The sequence below is a fragment of the Lolium perenne genome, chromosome 4 (genome assembly GCF_019359855.2).
Source record: "Lolium perenne isolate Kyuss_39 chromosome 4, Kyuss_2.0, whole genome shotgun sequence".
NCBI lineage: Eukaryota > Viridiplantae > Streptophyta > Magnoliopsida > Poales > Poaceae > Lolium > Lolium perenne.
Genome location: NC_067247.2, coordinates 125,175,326 through 125,198,594, shown reverse-complemented (window position 1 = coordinate 125,198,594; position 23,269 = coordinate 125,175,326). Strand labels below are relative to the sequence as shown.

The 23,269-nt window shown below is 46.0% G+C and overlaps 2 protein-coding genes across 3 annotated transcripts; one reads left to right on the top strand and one right to left on the bottom strand.

The window, feature by feature from the left end:
- Positions 1–14,159: 14,159 nt before the first annotated feature.
- LOC127293830 (uncharacterized) lies at positions 14,160–19,768 on the bottom strand. Of its 2 annotated transcripts, none has more exons than XM_051323502.2 (3): positions 19,348–19,768; positions 18,917–19,046; positions 14,160–14,742 (listed from the first exon to the last, which is right to left on the bottom strand). In XM_051323502.2, the coding sequence occupies exons 1-3, from the start codon at positions 19,726–19,728 to the stop codon at positions 14,531–14,533; spliced, it is 723 nt and encodes a 240-aa protein (XP_051179462.1). In that variant the 5' UTR covers positions 19,729–19,768; the 3' UTR covers positions 14,160–14,530. The 2 variants fall into 2 exon arrangements, with proteins under 2 accessions (XP_051179462.1, XP_051179464.1); XM_051323504.2 differs by having other exon boundaries at positions 14,160–14,739.
- Positions 19,769–19,989: 221 nt separating this feature from the next.
- On the top strand, positions 19,990–21,460 carry LOC127347157 (uncharacterized). Its single transcript, XM_051373380.1, has 2 exons — positions 19,990–20,732; positions 20,851–21,460. Exons 1-2 carry the CDS (start codon positions 19,990–19,992, stop codon positions 21,458–21,460), a joined length of 1,353 nt encoding a protein of 450 aa, XP_051229340.1.
- Positions 21,461–23,269: the final 1,809 nt, after the last annotated feature.

Below are 23,269 nucleotides of genomic sequence, written 5' to 3'. Positions count from 1 at the left end.
AATAGCGTCGCCTCCGTCTCCTCTTTCACCCTGTGCAAGCAATCGAACCATGGCGCCGTAAATCAAGCGCTAATTCGCCGATTCCTTCTTCATCTCCGGCGAGGAAATCGATGATTCCGGCCAACTTCGTCAACCTCCGGCCAAACCGAGCCCACCTTCATCTTGCTGGTAACGTCGTGCATCCCCTGGACCTCTTCGTTTTCTTCCTTGCTTCCTGGTTCCAAGTCTCGGCGTTGACCGCCGTGTTCCTGCCGCAGGAGCTCAACGCCGGTGATGTTCCGGCGACCCCCTAGACTCCGCACCACCACCATCGGTCTCCCCACGTTCAGCCGCATCCCCGACGTCATCGTCCCCTTCCCGGTTCGCCTTGAATCGCCGGATTGGTTCGCAACTGCTTCCTTCGCCATGGCTGTTTTGTTCAAGCTCGTCCCCCTGGCACCACTTGGTTCTAGTTGTCACGTGCCAGCGTGTCTACAAGATCTGGATCATGGCCTGAGTTTGAATCCCATCTGGGCAATTAAATCCACACCTTTTTGTTGTTCTTCTCTCCAGATCCGTGGACGGGCCTTGGCCCATTTCTTTCTCGGTGTAGATGTTGCCCGCGAGTAGCAGCCTGCTATCCTGCGCCAGCAGCAGACGAGATCCAACCCAGGACCATGCAGGTCCGGCCCGGTTCTCCCCTCTTGTTTGTTTTTTTTTTTTTTTGCAGAAAATGTTCAGATCTTGTAAAATTCATATCTTGCAAACTACAACTCGGATTAAAATGTATTTTATATGAAAGTTGATCAGAAAAATGCAAGGAACATGAATATGCCATTCATACATCGGTTTGCATCTCGCATCATGTCGCGACGTGGTAGTTATGCATGACCACCTAACATATATGCGGAGTATTTCGGATTTCCAACTAGGGTTTTCCTCGCTCCGTTTAATATTGAAGTAGCTCACCATTGCCATGTTTGCTATGCTAATCCACCCTTATGTTTGTCAGTAGAAAATGCAACTCCAACTCTAATTGATTGTTCGGGGTTCCGACTCCGATTAATTTGGATAAATTGCACTGCACCATCACTGCCATGTCATGCATATCATCTCGCTCATGCTGATTCTTTTTTATCCGTAGTAGTAAGACTTGCACACGTTTGTTGTAGCATTTGCTTCTTCCCGGATAGGATCGCGAAGTGGTGTGGTGAGATACGACAAGTTCTCCAGATGTTCCCCGGCAAGCTTTAACAGGCAAGCATTTCCCATATACTCCTGTCCCTGCAGGAGTCGCTCACCTATTTTATTTTGCCTTCTCTCTCATGCTATCCTTAAGTTGCGTTCTTGTCACGTGTCCCTTCCACTTGTTACCTCAAGCAGCCTATATGGACTCCACCAACCTCCTACAGCTATTGTTTGGTTATCGGGTCTGCCTTGCGAGTCGTAGTGCATGCTAGTGCTGTTTTATCTCGTTACCGTTACTGTTATCTTATCGGGATATGTTGGGTTGTTGGGAGGTTATCACATGCTATATCAGTTGTTGGAGATACACATGTTTTACTTATTTGTTAACAACTAAAATTGTAAGCAGAGGCATCTGTGAGCCCCTTTGCGAAAGCATCGGAACTTTGACTTGCTAATGTCCCCTAGGACCCGAGTTCTTGTTATCTGTTCCGAGATTGAGCGCTCTACCCATGCGTGGGGATTCACTGGGACCCCCCTCACCCATTACCTTTTCTCGAGTCAGTTGAAAAGGGGGCCACAACCTTGGTTTTATTTGGTGCACGCATATTTATTACTGTTGCCTTCGGGTGTTTACTTCCTGTTGCCTTCGGTGGTTTATTTCTGTACTGCATAATTGCTAGACGACTTATCTAGTGCTTGGCCGTTAGTGCCCGCCTAGACGCCTACGCAACCTCTGGGTCCGTCTCGGAGTACGGCCGAACTTCGTCACGGGTAGCTTAGTTGGGTGCCCCCCCTAGACTTTCTTGTTGAACTGGGAACGGTCTTGTTGTGAGACATCGCCTGTAAGAAGCGGGTCGAGCATGCGTATGGTTACATTTGGGCAACCCCTGCAGGGTGTACATCTTATCGATAAGCCGTGTCCACGGTTATGGACGACTTGGAATTGTATAGCTTGATCATAGAACAACTTACACCGTTATCTTGTTGCTAATAATCTGATAATAACTTGCGTAGTAATATAGCCTTACTATAACCGTTACCCAATAAAACTTGTCCACCGTTGAGTGCCTTTTACATTGCCTCTTCGTAATTGTTGGAGGGGATATGTGTAATCGGCTGGGTTATGTTTGTGTAGTATTTTATCTGTTACCTTGTGCGCTCTCTCACCTTCTCTGATTAGACGAATGTTGTAGAGTGTCTCTATAGGTTTTTAGTGCTTGCGTTGCCGCTTAACTCCACCATATTGTCTATGACGTTCCTCTTGCGTCCTCTAAGTCCCCTGCGTGCCTCAAGTACAAAGGACGACTGGTTGACGAATGCTTATACGTCTTGAAGTCTTGTTAAGTACGAACCCGTACTTATTGCTGCTTCTACGGGATATAACCGGGCAGGTATGAAGATATGTTCGGTGAAGACGACGTTAGCAAGGTTACCCTTCCGGCTTGGCCTGGGCAGGGTTATGGACGCCATTGGTTATCTTCAGGACTCTTAGTCCAATTTGTATCTTGTCCGTACTCGGATGTATTCGCTCTTCTGTATGATTTGGATCTTTGTATTGTATATTTGTATCTTGACTCGTTGGAGTCGTTGTTGTAATATATGTATCTTGTGGGCTCTATTGTAATCCTGTTGTAATGTTACCTCTCGTGTTAATTCCTCTGGCATCACGTGTGTGATTCGTCGCGCACGTCGTGTCGGAGGGCGTCTCTGAATCGATATCGTGCGGATTTCGGCGGGATCACTGAAATCCTCATGGTACCGGTTCCGGGGCGTCACAAGTTGGTATCAGAGCCAGGTTGACGGTACCCCACAAGTCCAGCCTGTAGGATAGCCTTGCCAATGGTCATTCAGTTTAGCGTGTCAAACCTATTTTCTAAAATTCGTTGGATAGATCTGATTAGCTCTATTTTTCTCCTTATCTATAATCTTTCTCCTCCTACCTCTGCGAGTTTTGAGTCTTCTCTCTTATCTGAGTTCTCTGAGTATTAGGTTCCGACGTGGGTTGGACGATCTTTGCCTTTTTCCTAATAGGACCGATCTTCGAAGGATCCCGACAAAAGCGCATCATCAACACCGGAACAACGACTTCTTGTTAGTGGTGTCGCCGATCTACGTGGAGCAAGAATTCTTGTTAGTGGTGTCGAGAAGATCAACACTTCGCCAGAAGAAGGTTCCACCTCGAGGTCGGGTGATTGTCAACATGGTACAAGAAGACTCGATAGTTTAACCTACTCCCCCTTGGCTTGACGTGGAACCTCGGGGCGAGGTTCCTTGTTAATGGTGTCGATTGTAACGGCCCCGGGTAGCACCCCTATTAGATTTGTTTGCGCTTTTTATTTTGTGCATCATCATGGCATATGCATCATATCATCCATGTTTTTTCAAATAAAATTATTTCTATAAACCCAAATTATTTTGTTTTCCCTCTCATATGGTTTATATAATAATAAACCTCCTCTTTCCGTTTCATTTAACAAAACCCTAAATAAAACTATATTTCTATTTTGCTATAAAATATTTGGCTCTTATTTTATTTTCTCTCCAACTCTGCTTTCAAAAATTCAAACTGTTGTTTGAAAGTTTTCAATCCAGTTTTTAATAGAAAAACAAAACCCCTCTCTTGGGCTCCCTCTTCACCCCTGGCCCTTCTCCCTTTTCCTCCCCGTCCGGCCCACCTTCCCCTCTCTCTCTTTTGGCCCAACCCACCTCTTGGCCCGTACCCCTTCGACAGCTTTTTCTCTCACGACAGAGACGCAGGAGACACGCACATGGTGAGGCAGTGGTCCTCCCGAGCTCAACCACCGCACCCACGCCGCGCGCGTGAGCCCCTCTCCTTATCCTCTCTGGCACCAGCACTCCTTCTGCACACCAAGCCTCCACCTGCTTCCTCCTTTCCCCTCCTCCACGAAAGGAACATAGAGGAGAAATACCCCACAGCACCGCGCCTCCTCGCCGTCAAACCGTCGTCTCCGGCCACCCCACGGCGCGCCGTTGCCACCAATAGCGTCGCCTTCGTCTCCTCTTTCACCCTGTGCAAGCAATCGAACCATGGCGCCGTAAATCAAGCGCTAATTCGCCGATTCCTTCTTCATCTCCGGCGAGGAAATCGACGATTCCGGCCGACTTCGTCAACCTCCGGCCAAACCGAGCCCACCTTCATCTTGCTGGTAACGTCGCGCATCCCCTGGACCTCTTCGTTTTCTTCCTTGCTTCCTGGTTCCAAGTCTCGGCGTTGACCGCCGTGTTCCTGCCGCAGGAGCTCAACGCCGGTGATGTTCCGGCGACCCCCTAGACTCCGCACCACCACCATCGGTCTCCCCACGTTCAGCCGCATCCCCGACGTCATCGTCCCCTTCCCGGTTCGCCTTGAATCGCCGGATTGGTTCGCAACTGCTTCCTTCGCCATGGCTGTTTTGTTCAAGCTCGTCCCCCTGGCACCACTTGGTTCTAGTTGTCACGTGCCAGCGTGTCTACAAGATCTGGATCATGGCCTGAGTTCGAATCCCATCTGGGCAATTAAATCCACACCTTTTTGTTGTTCTTCTCTCCAGATCCGTGGATGGGCCTTGGCCCATTTCTTTCTCGGTGTAGATGTTGCCCGCGAGTAGCAGCCTGCTATCCTGCGCCAGCAGCAGACGAGATCCAACCCAGGACCATGCAGGTCCGGCCCGGTTCTCCCCTCTTGTTTGTTTTTTTTTTTGCAGAAAATGTTCAGATCTTGTAAAATTCATATCTTGCAAACTACAACTCGGATTAAAATGTATTTTATATGAAAGTTGATCAGAAAAATGCAAGGAACATGAATATGCCATTCATACATCGGTTTGCATCTCGCATCATGTCGCGACGTGGTAGTTATGCATGACCACCTAACATATATGCGGAGTATTTCGGATTTCCAACTAGAGTTTTCCTCGCTCCGTTTAATATTGAAGTAGCTCACCATTGCCATGTTTGCTATGCTAATCCACCCTTATGTTTGTCGGTAGAAAATGCAACTCCAACTCTAATTGATTGTTCGGGGTTCCGACTCCGATTAATTTGGATAAATTGCACTGCACCATCACTGCCATGTCATGCATATCATCTCGCTCATGCTGATTCTTCTTTATCCGTAGTAGTAAGACTTGCACACGTTTGTTGTAGCATTTGCTTCTTCCCGGATAGGATCGCGAAGTGGTGTGGTGAGATACGACAAGTTCTCCAGATGTTCCCCGGAAGCTTTAACAGGCAAGCATTTCCCCTATACTCCTGTCCCTGCAGGAGTCGCTCACCTATTTTATTTTGCCTTCTCTCTCATGCTATCCTTAAGTTGCGTTCTTGTCACGTGTCCCTTCCACTTGTTACCTCAAGCAGCCTATATGGACTCCACCAACCTCCTACAGCTATTGTTTGGTTATCGGGTCTGCCTTGCGAGTCGTAGTGCATGCTAGTGCTGTTTTATCTCGTTACCGTTACTGTTATCTTATCGGGATATGTTGGGTTGTTGGGAGGTTATCACATGCTATATCAGTTGTTGGAGATACACATGTTTTACTTATTTGTTAACAACTAAAATTGTAAGCAGAGGCATCTGTGAGCCCTTTTGCGAAAGCATCGGAACTTTGACTTGCTAATGTCCCCTAGGACCCGAGTTCTTGTTATCTGTTCCGAGATTGAGCGCTCTACCCATGCGTGGGGATTCACTGGGACCCCCCTCACCCATTACCTTTTCTCGAGTCAGTTGAAAAGGGGGCCACAACCTTGGTTTTATTTGGTGCACGCATATTTATTACTGTTGCCTTCGGGTGTTTACTTCCTGTTGCCTTCGGTGGTTTATTTCTGTACTGCATAATTGCTAGACGACTTATCTAGTGCTTGGCCGTTAGTGCCCGCCTAGACGCCTACGCAACCTCTGGGTCCGTCTCGGAGTACGGCCGAACTTCGTCACGGGTAGCTTAGTTGGGTAGCCCCCCTAGACTTTCTTGTTGAACTGGGAACGGTCTTGTTGTGAGACATCGCCTGTAAGAAGCGGGTCGAGCATGCGTATGGTTACATTTGGGCAACCCCTGCAGGGTGTACATCTTATCGATAAGCCGTGTCCGCGGTTATGGACGACTTGGAATTGTATAGCTTGATCATAGAACAACTTACACCGTTATCTTGTTGCTAATAATCTGATAATAACTTGCGTAGTAATATAGCCTTACTATAACCGTTACCCAATAAAACTTGTCCACCGTTGAGTGCCTTTTACATTGCCTCTTCGTAATTGTTGGAGGGGATATGTGTAATCGGCTGGGTTATGTTTGTGTAGTATTTTATCTGTTACCTTGTGCGCTCTCTCACCTTCTCTGATTAGACGAATGTTGTAGAGTGTCTCTATAGGTTTTTAGTGCTTGCGTTGCCGCTTAACTCCACCATATTACCTATGACGTTCCTCTTGCGTCCTCTAAGTCCCCTGCGTGCCTCAAGTACAAAGGACGACTGGTTGACGAATGCTTATACGTCTTGAAGTCTTGTTAAGTACGAACCCGTACTTATTGCTGCTTCTACGGGATATAACCGGGCAGGTATGAAGATATGTTCGGTGAAGACGACGTTAGCAAGGTTACCCTTCCGGCTTGGCCTGGGCAGGGTTATGGACGCCATTGGTTATCTTCAGGACTCTTAGTCCAATTTGTATCTTGTCCGTACTCGGATGTATTCGCTCTTCTGTATGATTTGGATCTTTGTATTGTATATTTGTATCTTGACTCGTTGGAGTCGTTGTTGTAATATATGTATCTTGTGGGCTCTATTGTAATCCTGTTGTAATGTTACCTCTCGTGTTAATTCCTCTGGCATCACGTGTGTGATTCGTCGCGCACGTCGTGTCGGAGGGCGTCTCTGAATCGATATCGTGTGGATTTCGGCGGGATCGCTGAAATCCTCATGGTACCGGTTCCGGGGCGTCACAAACCAATAGACCAACAAAATTCTCAAAAATTGTTTCGTTTGAGACCTGCACAGAAAAGGCATAATTTGATGATGTATAATTGCGGTTTTGTCAGTGTTCGGCATTTAGATCACCGTAATTTCCTTTTCTTGGCAAGCCACATTTGAAAAGGTTATTATATAAAATGTAGTAAAGTGAACGTTTATAGGACGTGTATGTCATAAACATATTGTGTTCAAAAGTTAACTAAAAAATGTGTTGTTAGAGGATAACGTGGTAATATAGGATAGAATGGAAAAATAATCCCTTAGGAATTAAGACATTACCTCCCTTACCCTTAAAGAATATATTATACGTGTTACTACCTCTATTTTTCTAAAGGGCTTTATTAGTACAGCCGAGTTACTACCTCTGTACCGGAATGTAAGAAGTTTTGGTGGGCTAATTTAGCCTACCAAAACATCTAATATTTATGGATGGAGGTAATAGAAAACAAAACGTGATCTTTGCAAAAAAAAAATCTAAAGTATTCTTTTGTCTTAACTTTCTTTGTCGCATCCAACATATACTAATATTGTACGACACTGCTGCGGACATGCCATTAATGATTACTACCATTTTTTCAAAAAAATTGCATCAATTCAAATTTTAATGCTTAATAAGTTTGTCCAAATCTATATGAAAAGACCAATATTTATAAGATCAAATAAATACATGTGAAAAAAGTTAATGGTGGATATATTGATTTGGTATTAGAGATGTTTATTTTTTTAAGCAGTTAGTTTTGACTAAATTTATACTCCTTATATTTTTGAACATATGGAGTATGAGGCCTCTCCCAATGCAGATGGTATGGCAAGTATCTTGCGCTACTGAGATTCAATAGATAAATGAATAAACCCTATGATAATTATGATACAACTATGCGGTGTACCAAGTAACACGTAAGGAGGTTCAACATAAGGAGTACAAAGTAGCACGTAGATGATGTGGCATTGTAGTCAATGAGATAGAGATGGTACTAGTATCATGACAAGATAGCGTCTCATAGCTCAGCACGAGAAACTTTAATGGCAAATAGGTTATTGCACGCAAGTTCACAACCAAATTCTATGGATAAATAAATAAACACATGATAACTATGATGCAACTATATGTGCAACATGGGAAGATAGTATCATGCACTATGGAGAGAGGGCTGAAAATGGAATGGCTAATTAGAGACGGGCCTTCATGAATTGTGCTGAAATCGGTGCATTTGCTAACAACTACTTCCTCCGTACAACAATGTAAGACGTTCTAGCTATTTTTTTGGTTCACTCACTTGTATTTGTATCTAGTCTACTTTTAGTATGTAGGTTCAATTTAAAACTATCTAAAACATCTTATATTAGTGCACGAGGGAGTACTAGGGTAGACTGCTTCTCATCATCTCAACAACCTAGTCACTGAATCTAATAATTAAGATATGTCATGCGGTGTTTGATTGTCTAGTGATCCCATATATACAAACCCATGAGCCCCCTCCCGAACCTAGAAATAAACAAATACTGCAAACATATGATACTCATAATACATAGCCAGCTAAGTCTATTCATGCATGCACATTTCACAGACCAAGCCGTACGTGGCCATGCCATGTGCGTCGACAATTGCAAGTTATTTGTTGCGTACGTGCAACCAAATTAAAGCAGCTGTCCCCATGTAAAGCCTTCAGATGTGATCGTACCTACTGTAGCCATCAGAATTCCTCAGAGCTGAGCTGAGAAGCAAGAAAAGGCTGGTGCAAACGCATGCAGCGGCACAGTATCAGAAATCGATTAATTGTCATTGCCAATGATCTATGATAGCAGTAGAGAGGGCAGCATCGATCAGGTACCACACGTCAGGCAGTAGTAGCAGTGTGCACGGATCGATCGATTAATTTACAGCGGTGGAAAGTAAAATGAAGGGATCATCCGTTGACTCTAAGAATAGTTAGTACTATTTCTAAGTTGGACTAGTGGACTATTTCGAATAGTTTTTCGTCACAAATTATGGGACGGGCTCTCATTTCCCCCCCTTCCTCCTCTCAGACAGCTACAGTAGTTGAGAGTCGACTCTCGTCGGCCGGGCCGCTCCAAGGCCTCCTCCGCCGGATTAGCCGGCTGGAGATGGTCAAGGACGAGCGCCGGAGTAGATAGGGTTAGTCTTAGGTGTAGATCTAGCTGATTTACCCTTGTGGAGAATGGCGTTATGCCCAAGGGGATCTGGCCACGGTGGAGTTGGAGAGGCTCCGGGTGGCTTGTGGTCGTCTGGCTGCTTTGCGCGGCGCTCCGATGGTCGGAGCCGGAGGCGGAGGGCGGCGGCGCTTCCACGACCCCTTCAATAAATCTCTCGGGTTTCCCTCTCGATCTAGAGAGATCTGTCCTGGATCTTGCTCTTCCTGGCCACCATGGTGGTGGAGAAGGAGGAGCAAACCTCGATGGCTCTGTCCTTTGCAGATCGGCGGGGAGACGATGGCGGTGGTTCGGTTTCTTCTGGCCCTTCTTCCTTCGTCATCTGATGCGGTTGCATGTGAGCGGCAACCAAATCGTGGAGCTTCTCCTTCCTGGCTCTCGTCCATGGCGGACGGTCAAAGGAGGAAGAAAATCCGGGGATGACTTCCTCAATAAGCTCATCTTCTGGGTCCGCTGGCGTCGCCATCATCAACGCTCGTCCTCCCGAGTCCGTGGCAGGTTCTTCGGGCCAGGCGGGTCAATTTCATCGTCGCGATGCAGAGTAGGCCCTGCTACTTCTTCGATTCCGCCTCATCTGCAGCTTTCCCTGGATCCAAGCGCCAAGGTGGTGACAAGCAGGGGAATTTGCATGGAGGGCGGGTGGCGGAGGTGGCACCGGAGCTCTTCTGAAGCGATCTTTTCGAGCAGCACATCGGCGGCGATCTTGCTAGCCGTTATCTACGCCAGTAAAGCTTGGCGATTCTTCAACCTCCATCGGAGGCCCTCTCAGAGATTGGAGGCCGCGTTCATCGTCGACTTCAATGCAAGTGGTGCCGTCCCCGCCTTGAAGCCCGACGGCGGCTCTCTGGTCTCTTGCTCGCCGGTGGGGATAGAGAAGGACCTGATTGCAATCTTCTTTTTCCTTCTGAGGTCTTTTCTGCATTTACCAGGGACCTATGTATTATTTCTCTTTTTCATGGGGTCCTTTGTAACGTCCTGTACACCCACCGCTTGGAATTAATGATGCTTCTACGCCCTTCGGGGCGCTCCGCGTTCAAAAAAAAAAAAAAAAAAAAAAGAATAGTTTTTCGTCTAAAACGGCATAGACACCTGCAACTACCCGCCCACTTCCCTTCCTCTTGTAGCAAGTGTTAGAGCAGGTCTAACAGACCCCGTAAAAGGGGCAAACCCGTATAATAACTGCCAAAATAAGGGGTTGGGCGCTACCCGGCCGTCTAGCAGACCCCGTAAAACTGGCCCCCGGGTCGATTTTTTACAGTTTTGGTTACGGGGCGGCTCTTCGCCCCTTACTTCTACGGGGCGGGAGGCTGAATACAGGGCCAACCCCTCATCCCATTTCACTAGGGCGCGCAGATATTTCAGAATTCCCAACCGTTTTCCCCGCGCCGCCGCCATAGCTACCCGCGCGCCGCCGCTGAAAACAGAATATTCTGTAGGATTCTGTTTTACGGGGTGGGGATACAGGGTCTGCTAGCTCGGACGAGTTTTCGACCAGCAAAAAGTGAATACAGGGCCCTTTACTCGTGTTTTAAGGGGTAGAAAAGTAAGGGGTCTGTTAGACATGCTCTTAACGTTGTCGTTCATCGCTAGGCGCTACTGTCGCCGGAGCTTCAATGAAGAACTACGGTAGGAGGTTCCAAATCTACTTTGAGGTTATGAATCCTCAAGCAGACTAAATTATCAGCAGTAATCCCAGTAGAGAAGCTTATTGCATGAGAAGTAGATCAAAGTTGTTCAAGGGGCCAAGGGCCACCTGCTGGGACTTGGAGAAGCTCCGCCGCTGGCCGGCCACCGCCCACACCCCCTCCCGGCCCCTACTAGGTAGATCCCATCTTCAAGCTGGGACGTGGGTGGGGGCAGGAGCTCGACCGACCGCGACCGGTGAAGAAACCCAGGGAGAAATTCTTCGTACGTACTCCAGCAACAGTACGTACGTAGGCTCGCTGCTGCCGCGCGCTGGAGAAATCCGATGAATCTTGAATGCAGAGGCGCGTAGCCGATCGATCTAACACAGGCCGGCCGGCGGGGACCCTAAACCCCTGCCTGCCCGAATTGTCGTTGCTCCTGGCCTGATTTGGAGTTATTGCCAAGCTACTAGCTAGCACCAACCTCGATCGCCCGCGCGCCTGCCGAGGCGAGAGTCGTCGTCGGAATTGTCTCGCGTTCCTCGCCATCACCCTTTTGTCTGTCCTGCCTGACCCCCTCCCTCACCGCTGCACGGTGTTGGTTGATCGAGATCTGGCCGAGGCTTTTGTGGAGATTGTTGCACGGTAAATTCCAACCGTTCAAGGTTTCAGTGCCATGTTAATCATTGGACTCGTCCAAAAAGACAAGCACCCACTCTTCCTGTTCATCCCCATGCATGGATTTTAACGCGTCAGGGCACTGTCATCGTCGAAAAGGCCTAATTCTATCTGGAACTCAAGAAACAGGCTCGCACCAAATAGTTCGTGCAGGCTCTTGCCATCTGGGACATCTACGCGTGTTAGGTTAGGTAGCTCCCATCCCCTCCAAACAAGTCAGCTAGATGCAAAAATAGGTTGATTGGATGGTTGGACAATGTCTGCGTTGTGGCCTGCATGCTTCTTAAAATCACTCTCGAGCTATGCCCTCTCTAAACGGCGGAATCTGCAGTTTTTCCATGGCCAGTCCCCAGCGGTGCGAAAAGAAGAAACGCCGTGTGCGTGGGAGCTCGGCATGAGATGACAGGAAACCGTGAAATTTTCGCTGCGTTTTGCGGCAAAGCTCGGTGTCACCTCCTCCGTAATCCCCATTTCCCCTTTTGATACTGACGGCGACGGAGACGCGGATCTATCTCACCGGCTGATTCCTTCTACCCTACAACTCCAATGATGTAGAGTCTGTCCAAATACTTCGGATGAGAAGAAACCCTTTCTTTGAACTTGTCAAAAGATTCGGGGAGAGAGGATTGTCGGAAGATAGCATCCAACCTGTGGAAGAGCAACTTACTATGTTTTTTTATGGTGTGGGTCAGAACCAGATGTTTAGAATGATCCATAGCGCTTTAGGAGATCCAAAGATATTATTTCTCGCTATCTCAAAGAAGTCTTGTATGCAATTGGAGAGCTCAGATGAGAGATGATCAAGCCACCAATTGATTGCACGCCTCCTAATATAAAATAAAAATAAAAATAGCTACATAAGGTGGTCATATTTCAGGGTGAGCACTAATACTCTAGTTTCTTTTCATCAAACGACTACTATAGTAAGAAACACAACTTTTGTTCGTGTATTGACATGATTGTATTGAGACTATCGATGGTACTCATGTGATTGTTAGAGTGCCAAAATCAGACTCTTCAACATATAGGAGAAGGAAACACTGCACCAGCCATGATGTGATGTCTTTTGATGATTTCGATCTCAAGTTCACATATGTGCTAGCTGGTTCGAAAGGGTTTGCTAATGATGCAAGGATTCTTGCTGACAGCGCGTCTATGCTTGATAGGTCAAATATCTATGATGGTAAGTTCTACCTAGGAGATACAAGATATGCATGCATACCGACCAGGGATTTTACCAACCTTCAGAAACTAGGTACCATCTGAACGATTTCCTGCAAGAAACATACCATAGAATGCCATGGAATTGTTCAATCTCATACACTCTAGCCTTAAAGTTAGCATTGAGAGCACATTTGTTGCATTGCAAAATAGATTCAAGGTCCTTGACCAGAAAACATTCCACCCTTACAACACCCAAGCAAAATGATTCTTGCTTGTTGTATTCTTTGCAACTCAATCTTAGGTTGGGGTCTAGATGAGCTTTTCCTGGAGATGGTTGAGCCTGATGAAGTTGAGACTAGCCATGGTGTGAAAAAAAAACCAATAAATCTTGGAAGAACAAGAAGATGGAGTGGAAAATACAATGAGGGATAATAGAGGTAACGCCATAATCCGAGAATAAGAAGAAGAAAAAGAGAAGATTGAACTCTTCATTTTACTAGCGTTCGTAGTAGCTAGGGACCAAACTGATGAGCTGCCTTTCATATTGGCTAGGAATTGAATTTAATTAAGTACCCATTGTAGCTAATAATGAACGCATAGACTACCAATGGTGGATCTAAGATTTTCATCAAGCATGGACACACTGTAAGCCTTGTCAAACTGTCACCAAAATTTTCATCAAAATAACTTGTGTCACCGGCCAGAAGCCTGGGATGGTTAGCTCCGCCACCATGAACTGCTACCTTATTTTCTTAGTTGTTGTGTGTTAGGTCACTGGAAGAGAGAAGCGGTGATCAAAATCACTGTGTAGCCATTTGTGCTTGAATGAAAGCAACCACTCAATGGGGCGATTTTAATCAAATGATGCAACCTAGCCTACCAAACGAAGTGCAGAACGTGGCCCAAAGACCTTATGCGTGTCCCCATACCCTGTAGCATAAGAATCGTTGCAGGCTACCAAACGCGCTTCCATTGTCCCAAACGGCTCAGCTACGTTTTCACATGTCAAGCGTGAAGATGCTTCATGTTCAGGAGGGAAAATGCTCTAGAGTCGCAAGAGAAGCTTGGCTAGACATGCAGTGGTCCAAATGCCAGGCCCAGAAGGGCACACATGGTCGGTGACTGGAGGTACCGATCGCGAAGCTGGACCTGGCCTGCTGGAGAACCAAACCCAGCCCATTCAATTCGCATCCCAGATTCCCAGGACCAGATAAATGTGAAAAGGTGCGCCTATGCTACGCGGCGTAGCAAGCACCGTACAGGAAAGGAAGAAACAACGACACCCATCAATGATCTAGATGACAGAGCGACTGGCCTTTCCACTCCAGACCTCTAGTGGTTCACGCATCAAGCATTCAATACATGCAAAGATCTATCATGACCAAGAGCTGTAAACAGGAATGATTGGCAACAAGAGGAGCATCACAACCACCCCAAATCATCAGCCAGGTGTGTCAAATTCACCCAGGCCACAACAACCAAGAATCTACAAGAATGTCTTGTTTATGTCCCTGAACTGAGAAAGCCAAGATATATTATTTTACGGCATTACAGCCAAGATGGATCATGGGACTGTTCTCTTCAGCCTGTTTGTTCGTAATACAATAAACTTGTCTGAATCTACTACTGGCAAACTGGAACCTAGCCAAGAGATGTGCTGAAATCAAACCAGACAACCCAGAGAGAGGGATTAAATTCTCAGGCCGCTGCACCATCCATGGTAGGTACATGTCTCCAGCTCTAGATGGTTGAACAGGCTCCTACTCAGCTGGCTTTGAGGATAGGACCTTGCAGACTGGCATCGTCTCGTTTTTACTCAGTAACTTGAGAGACGGATGTACGGGGATGTCCTGCATTAATACTCTATCCCCAATGTCAAGATTTGTCAGGTCCACCTCGATTTTTGGAGGGATGTGCTCAGCGGGGCACAGATACACCAAGCTGGTCCTTATTTTCTGCAAGAACCCACCTGCTTTTTCGATCAAATTCGAGAGTTAGGTCAAGCATAGCATAGAAGCGTAACACATCAATAGAAAATTATACTATCTCCGTCCATTAAAGGATGCCACAAGTTTGTCTAAATTTGGATGTATCCTTTTATGGACGGAGGGAGTATTAAAAACAACAAAGCAAGAGCTACACAGTCGATCTACACAAAAAAGGTAAGGAGTGCTGCATATATTGAACATGCCATAATAGTCTGGTATAATTTGTTATATTTGTCTTACACAGGTGTGTATGAGCTGAATGCTTTCTCGCATGTTTTCTTGCACTACTGCCAGTTTGGCAATAACCTACTGCTTATATAATGAAAGGTATACTCAGGAGATCTTGAGCATAAGCATAGAGCCACACGTTTGCAGAAACTAAGATTGGTATGCTTTGAAGACATAAGGGCTAGACTATGTGCTGTAAGATGCTGGGCACGACAACTAAATAATGCGGTTTTTGGCAACGGGAAGGCATCCCTTGGTGCTTCGGCTAAATTCTTGCAAAATTATGAGGCTTCCTACCTTGGTTAATCTAAATCGATCGGCTGTATCTCTGAGGGTAAAGGAACCTTTATGTTCACAGGAGGGGGTGGGGGGTTTCAGTTTTCCACAAGTACTTTTCAGTTTGGTGCTAACTTTAATACTAATGGGATTTTGAGCATAAGCGGAGAGCCGCTGTAAGTTTACAATACGTATGGCTTCTATTCAAACTTTGAACCACATTCCTAATGAGGAGTGTCAGCTAGGCTCCTCTCACCAAGCTTTTTCAGGAAGCCAGCTTAGTGCGTCTGAAAGAATATAAGCTAACTGAAGTTGGTATTTAGGCCGGTGAAAGTTGAGTAACAGAAACTTGTCTCTCTAATAAACCAACCTTGTCTTCGTAACTAGAAGCACATTCCAAGCATATTGAATGTGATGTATCATTACAGAAGTACCAAAGTCATGGTTGCTTCCTTAGGTAAGAGGGTTCGATACAGTGCCAAGTGACAGGTCGGTACCACATAATGACGGTCAATGCAATGATGCCTAGTAAATAGTAGAGAATACATGTGTCCCTGTTATAATAAAAAAATTAACAAACATACTATGTTGTTAGAATGTTTACAGGATAGTCATACATTGTTATGGAACTATCGTGCAGTTCAACATTCATTTTCCTAATACTAGTTCTTATCGACTTACATAGTCATTCCTCACTGTCAAGAATAACAAAGAGAGCGTCTGTTTGAATTTTATGTAGATAAATCGATCCATTTATATGAAGAAAAACATGTCAAACAGAAGCATGCAGCCAGACTTTAAAAAATTTAATACCAGAGAAAATATTCAGATTTTTTAACTGGTAATGTTATTAACAAAATTTTGTCAGTAGTACTTCAATACCTTTATATTTTCAACATCTTCAATAATACGTACTAAAAAGGTCACTGAGTGTGCGTACTGCGCCAACATCACAGCGAAGAAACAAGAAGTGTAGATTACACAGGAGACCAGGCGTTTGTACTTATTCATACATAAGCAATTTCCGGTGGAATATTGGCTTATATGTTCAGGCAATAGGAAATAGTCACTTTAAATTAAGCTAAATATGGCCAAATTGTGCTTCACCGGGTTATGGTGCTATGTAAAAAAAAGGCTCAAATCCTACTATGCACACCAAGTTCTTACTACTGTACCTAATATAATTCACATGCAGATGAAGGGACGGAGTCAGGAACCAGACATGGGTGGGGTGGGGGTGGGGAGAACAGGAGCATAATAAATCTTAGAAGACATAATCTAAAGTTGATACAAAAGCTAATTAATAAATCATGTTCTCGATTAATATCGTCTTCATGTCTACACAAACACAAGCTAATTGACAATTGAATATTTTTCTAATTAGTTTCTATTGCGCTAATTTAAATAAACAAGAGATTTATCCTAACTATGGGAATTAGTAGACTAGGTTCCGGCAGGCGGCGGGGGGGGGGGGGGGGGGGGGGGTGAGGAAAGCACCGTGATTATCAGACATTGTTAGCGATCTGAATAATCAATAGTAAGTACGACGAAATCATTAGAGGGAGGCATCGCCCCTGCTAGCCCCCCTGAATACGTCCCGGTATTTTTGGCATATCTATCGAGATGGTTATTCTTACCATGTGTTTGAGTATGGAAAAATGCAGACGCTTAGGCTCCTATGTCATCTTCAACTCTTAGTTATCAGCAGTTCATCACTACCGAGTATACCACAAAAATGTTAGTACAAAAAATTGATGTGATTGAGCATAAGAGTAGGCCCATTGTAAGATTTCAAGACATAGGACTCCCCTATGTGATGTAAGTTGTTGGGCATGACACCTGAGAAATGATGCGATTTTCAGTAACGGGAAGGTGGACTTCGGTGCTTGGGCTATCTTCTTGAAAAATCATGGGCTTCCTACCTAGGCCTATCTAAATCATTTGTTTGTACCTCTACAGGTAAGGAACCTTTATGTTCGCAGTAGGGGGCGGGGTCTTTCAGTTTTCAGCTACTTTCACTTTGGTACTAACCTCAACCTACTGCTTAAAAAGTAAAAGATATTGCTCGCGGGATCTTGAGTGTAAGCGTAGACCCGCTGTAAGTCTATAATATCATAACCAGGTTGCTAATGCAGTATCTTCTATGCAAACTCCGAACCAACTTGTAGTGAGGAGTGTGAGGCTAGGAACTTTGTGCTGTTCAACCTTTGCGATGAGGTGTTGCATTGACTCCGAACCACCAAGCTTTTCAAGAAGCCAGCTTACTGCTTCTGAAGGAATATAAGATAACTGAAGTTGGCATTCAGGCCAGTGGAAGTTGAGTAACAGAAAATTGTCTCTCTAATAAACCAACATGACTTTCCTAATTAGAAGAAAATTCAGGGCATATTAAATGCGATATGTCATTGCAGAAGTAGCATAGACACGGTTGCTTCTTTAGTTGAGAGGCCTCGATACAAACAATGCCACATGACAGGTGAGGAGCACATAACCATGGTTGAAGCGTAGTAAATAGTAGAAATACACGATCAGTCAATCACTGTTGTGATAAAAACAAAACAAAACCTAAAAGCATACTATGTTATTAGAATGCCAAAAGACTAGTAATATCTTGTTATGGAACTTCGTGCTGTTCAACATTCGTTTTTAATAAGCTCTGACAGAACTGCTGGAGTACCCACTGAAAATAATGGTTACTACAGTACCAAACTTTCATAGTCGTTCCTCACTGTCCAGAATCACAAAGACTGTCTGTCTGAATTTTATGTGGAGAAATCGATCCATTTATTAAAAAAAAGTCAAACAGAAGCATGCACCCAGAGTTTTGAAACTTTGACTGCTGGTATACAGAAAATATTCAGATTTTTTAACTGGTAATGTTATTAACAAAATTTCTTCATAGTATTTCAATGCCTTTATATTTTCATTAAAAAGTACTAAAAAAGGTCACAAGCATGTGTACTGCACCATCTTAATGCCTTAAGCTCTATATATATTTGGAAAAGGAGGACTAATTTAGCATTTATAAGGTGAACATCTTAAGGAAGAAGAAAAATGTACTAACTCTGTCCATAAAAGGATGTCTTAGAGACGGAGGGAGTAGAAAATGAGACCAGACATTTGTACTTATTCATACTTAAGCAATTTCGAGTGGAACAGTGGTGCACACACATATGTTCAGACAACAGGAAATAGTCCATTTGGTTGAGCTAAAAACGGCCAGACTGTGATTTACTAGGTTATCCTTTTATGGACAGAGGGAGTAGAAATTGAGACCAGACATTTGTACTTATTCATACTTAAGCAATTTCCAGTGGAACAGTGGTTCACACACATATGTTCAGACAACAGGAAATAGTGCATTTGGTTGAGCTAAATACGGCCAGACTGCGCTTTACTAGGTTATCGTGCTATATAAAATAGGGTTAAATCATAGCATGCACACCAAGTGCTTACTATCATAACTAATATGATTCGCACACCAATTGTATTTCGGCATAACCACCAAGATGGTTGTTCTTAGCATGTGTTTCAGTGATAGACAAATGTACAAGCTTAGGTCCTATGCCATCTTAAATTCTTAGCTATCATCGGTTCATCACTAGCAAGTACACGAAAGAATGTTGCTAAAATTAGAAAAGAGAAAGGGGATACCTTTCTTTAATCCAGGGCAGATATCCTCCCCTTTGAACACTACAGGCAAATTCACCTTGAGCATTGTTCCCTCATCTGCTTCCACCATCACCAGGTTCAATATATTCCCTGTTGTTTCATCTGTCTGCACCTGCATAGACAAGAGCACAAAGATCAGAGACAATGCACTATATGGCAATGGTATGAACCTCCTCCCGCTGTAGACCCATCCCATTCTGGAAAGCTACTCTTCACAAGAGATTTCCCGAGATAGAAATACATTTATGAGCAGGAAACAAGTACCATAAAAAGGTGGTACAGGAACTACACTAACGCGCATTCTGTCGAACACAAGGCGAGTCACCATGAAAGACCACAAAAATGCAGATCCTGGATGTATGCTCAACAAATGGTTGCAATGTCTGGTAAAACGTAGACAAACGCTGGTATACCTTGATAGGGAGGACGGTGCCGGAGTGCACGACGGCGGTGGACCGCTCGCCGGCGCGGACCTGGAGGCCGACCGGGGTGGAGAGGAAGTAGGGCGACTGCTTCAGCATCTCCCCGAGCTGCTTCCTGTCGGTGGTCAGGAGCTTCCGGTGCGCGACCCCTTCTCCCGGCCCGGAGCCGGCGAGGGAGAGCAGCACGGCAGGGACGTTGCCGTTGCGGCGCTCGCGCGCCGCCGCGCGCGGGCCGGCCGTCTCCCGCGGCACCGCCTGGATCGTGTGGTGGTACGACGCCGAGGCCGCTCGCTGCCACGGGGCCGCCTTGCGGAGCGCTTCACCGGCGGCGGCGGCGGCGGCGCCGCCCTTGCCCCGGAGACACTGCGCCATTCTTCGGGTTCGGGGGTTTAGGGGAAGGAGAAGCTAGATGGGCTTTGTCTGGCCGTTCGGCTCGCTTTCTTTCGCCTAGTCTAGTGGTTCTTCATGGGCCGTTTCGTTCTCTCCCGTGCGGCCCATGTGCGGCCCACCGTTGCTCCGACTCGGATTGGGATCCATCCGCTATAAGAGCCCACCACGCACCCAAGAACGAGCTTGCAGACTAGAGCGTTCGGCCACGCAAACCGATTACTGGAGAGATCGATCGATCGATCCATGGAGCAGCAGGGCGACAAGACGCGGCTGCTGCCGGACGACGTGCTGGCCGCCGTCCTCGGCCGTCTCGCTCCACGCGATCTCGCCGCGTGCCGGTGCGCGTGCAAGGCGTGGCTGACCATCATCGACGCTCGCCGCATACTACGCGCCGAGCTCCTCCCTCACACATTAGCGGGCATCTTCATCAACTTCAACGAGCTCACGTACTCCGAGTTCTTCTGCCGCCCGCCGCCCTCGGAAGGCCTCGGGATCAGACTCAGAGAGAGGCTCGTCGTCTACCGCACGATGGATCACTGCAATGGTCTTCTCCTGCAGTACAACTACGTGGCTAACCCGGCCACGGGGTGGGAGGCGCCCTTGCCACGCCAACCGCCCCCGAGTCCAGGGCTGGAGTGCTTCCCCGACGAGGCCTACCTTGTGTTCGACCCCGCGGTGTCGTCTCACTACCAGGTGTTCCTCATACCTCAGGTTCCTTACGTCGAGCTCGACATAGCACCATTTGAAGATCCCTATATCGAGATTGACCCAACAATATTAGAGTCGGAGTGGCCACCGTCGTCGTGTCCTTTACGAGTCTTCTCTTCGTTGACTGGACGATGGGAGGAGAGGCAGTTTGTAAGAGAAGGGGAGGCTGCAGGAACCGTGGCCCACTTGGCAACGGACGACTATTTAGAGGACACGCGGCACGGCGTTTATTGGCGTGGGGCACTTTATGTACACTGCACAAATTCTTTTGTTATGAGGTAGGTATACACTCACTCCTCTCTTTTTTTTCTTGGTTTCCCGTCATCCTGAGATATTTCCATTTTTTAGATTTATTTATTCGTACGTTGGTTAATAATAATATATGATTTCTTGCAGGTTGTGTTTAGCAAATAACACGTATCAGGTAATTAAAACACCGAGAAGTTTTGAACCTGGGAATTGCGGACAATGCCTTCTAGGAAAATCGGAAAAGGGGGTATATTATGCATCACTACCCAGAAGAAGTATATATTCTCTCCAACTTCAGGTATGGATCCTTGACGAATCGAGCGGATGCGCCAAGTGGGTTTTAGAGCACGACAAAGACATCAAGCCACTGGTGCCATGTCTAAACGAAGATCAACAACTTCACGGCCCATGGATCTTCCAGGATGTTAACTACAATGAAGAGAAGTATAGGAAACTCTACAACAATCATGAGTCCATGGTAATAGACGACGATCTTGAATGGAACTCCGATAATGATGCCCTGGATATTGGAGATACAGCCGACAAAGGCGGGTGCAATTATATTTCCTTCCTTGCATTTCATCCTTTCAAACAAATCGTCTTCTTGAGTAGCAAGTTGAACAGAGGATTGGCGTACTATTTAAGCACCTCCAAGGTTGAAGTCCTTGGTAACTTAGGCCCAAAATATTATAGTGATATTGCAGGCCCACGTGGACTTATTGAAGCATCTTTTCCATACACTCCTTGTTGGATGTGATATTCAGTAAAAAAAATTAGTACAAGTTTGTATTGACTATCATGGTGTATTGGTGTAAGTTCCTTTTGTAGCATATGAGAAAATATCCAGTGAATTTTACTTTAGTCTTTATATTTATGGAAGTTTTATTCCGTCACAATTTACCCATGTTAAGTCTTAGATGTGTGACATTTTAACCCGTTTAATTAATATTTTCCCAACTATGACCGACTAGGTCCACATTTTTTACGACTAAGTGTGTCCTATTGTGGCACTTGACTGGGGTTGCAAAACGGCACCCAATCCGCCCCATTTCATAGTCAAAACTTGTTAAGTTGGTAGCAATTTTTTAAATAAGTCGGTCTAGTTTGAACTAAATAATACTTTTGCATGCTTATGCGAGATGCCGACTAAAACCCTACACCCGGCCCACCGAACTCCCACTCGACTTGCAAGCCCGAGCGGCGATGCATCTCACTTCAATGTACCATTTTGGTTGGTTTGGTCAAGTCAAAAATGAGAGCGGTACGGTATACTGGTAACGGTATAAGATCGACTTATGTCATGTAATACTGCCACAGAAGATGTCTGATAATGACTTAGTCCACAAAGCATGCACACCTACTATGTACACTTCAGGATTATGCCTGAAGCATTCTGTCAACTAGTTCTTCACATGCTCCATTGTCCATGTTTTAGGGGCATTCTGTCAACTAGTTCTTCACACGGGGTTCCATTGTCCATGCTTTATGGGCATTTTGTCAACTAGTACTAGTAGAAAACATGTCTGTTGTCCCGGCTCGTAAGAGGCTTTTGTCCCGGCCCGCTTACCAGCCATCACGTGGCCGCCACGGAGCGCGCAGGGGTCACACTTGTCCCGGCTGGTAACACAGACCGAGACAAAAGGTCCTCTATGTGACGCATGCAGGATGTTGCTCCTTTAGGGTTTAGGGGCCACGTGCGAAAGTTTCCCGCCACGATGTCGCGCGGGAGATTTCCCGCCTACACGTCTCTATAAATAGCTCTTACATCCCCGTCTCCCACTTCACTCACCGAACCCTAGCCCATTTCACAATGCCCCTAAAGCCGCACCCACCACCGGTGAAGGTGGACCCGCAGCTTGCGGAGATATAGGAGTGGGAGGAGGCAGCGCTAGCGGCTACCACATAAGCATTTGAGAGGCAGAGTCTCCAGGAGTTGCATAAGCGGCGGCGTGTGGCGGAGCTGGATAGTGAGGAGATGCATAAGCGTCGTCGTGAGGAGGAGCTGTAGCAGCAGCTGCGGCATGAGGCGGAAGCCAGGAGGGCAGCAATGGATGCGCGGAAGAACTAGTCGAAGTCGTTATTTTAGTTTAAATTTAGTTAACGTATCTACTTAAATTCCAATAAAGTCGTAGTCGTTATTTTGGTTTAAATTTAGTTAATGTATCTAGTTAAATTTCAATAAAATCATTGCCGTTGTTTTAGTTTAATTTAGTTAAAGTAATCTGAGGAAGCCTTATCTCGGGTGGTGGCTTCGACCGAGATGGTGGATTAGTTTATATGCCCCTTTTATTCTGGGTGGGGGCTCAAACCGGGACAAAGAAATGGGGGGATTAATCTGGGGGAGGCTTATCTGGTGTTTGCATTATCTGGGGGAGCCTTATCTGAGGGGAGGGGATTATCTGGAGGCACGCCGCTATATATAGCCCCTCCGGGGAGAGCAGAGAGAGCAGCCCGGGAGCAGAGATAGGAGAGGCAACGACCACGAAAGAAAGAGCCTCTCCGGCAGAGCTTCTCGAAGATGTCTTAGATGGTAGGCCATCTTAGACATCATCGAAAGCTCCGCCCG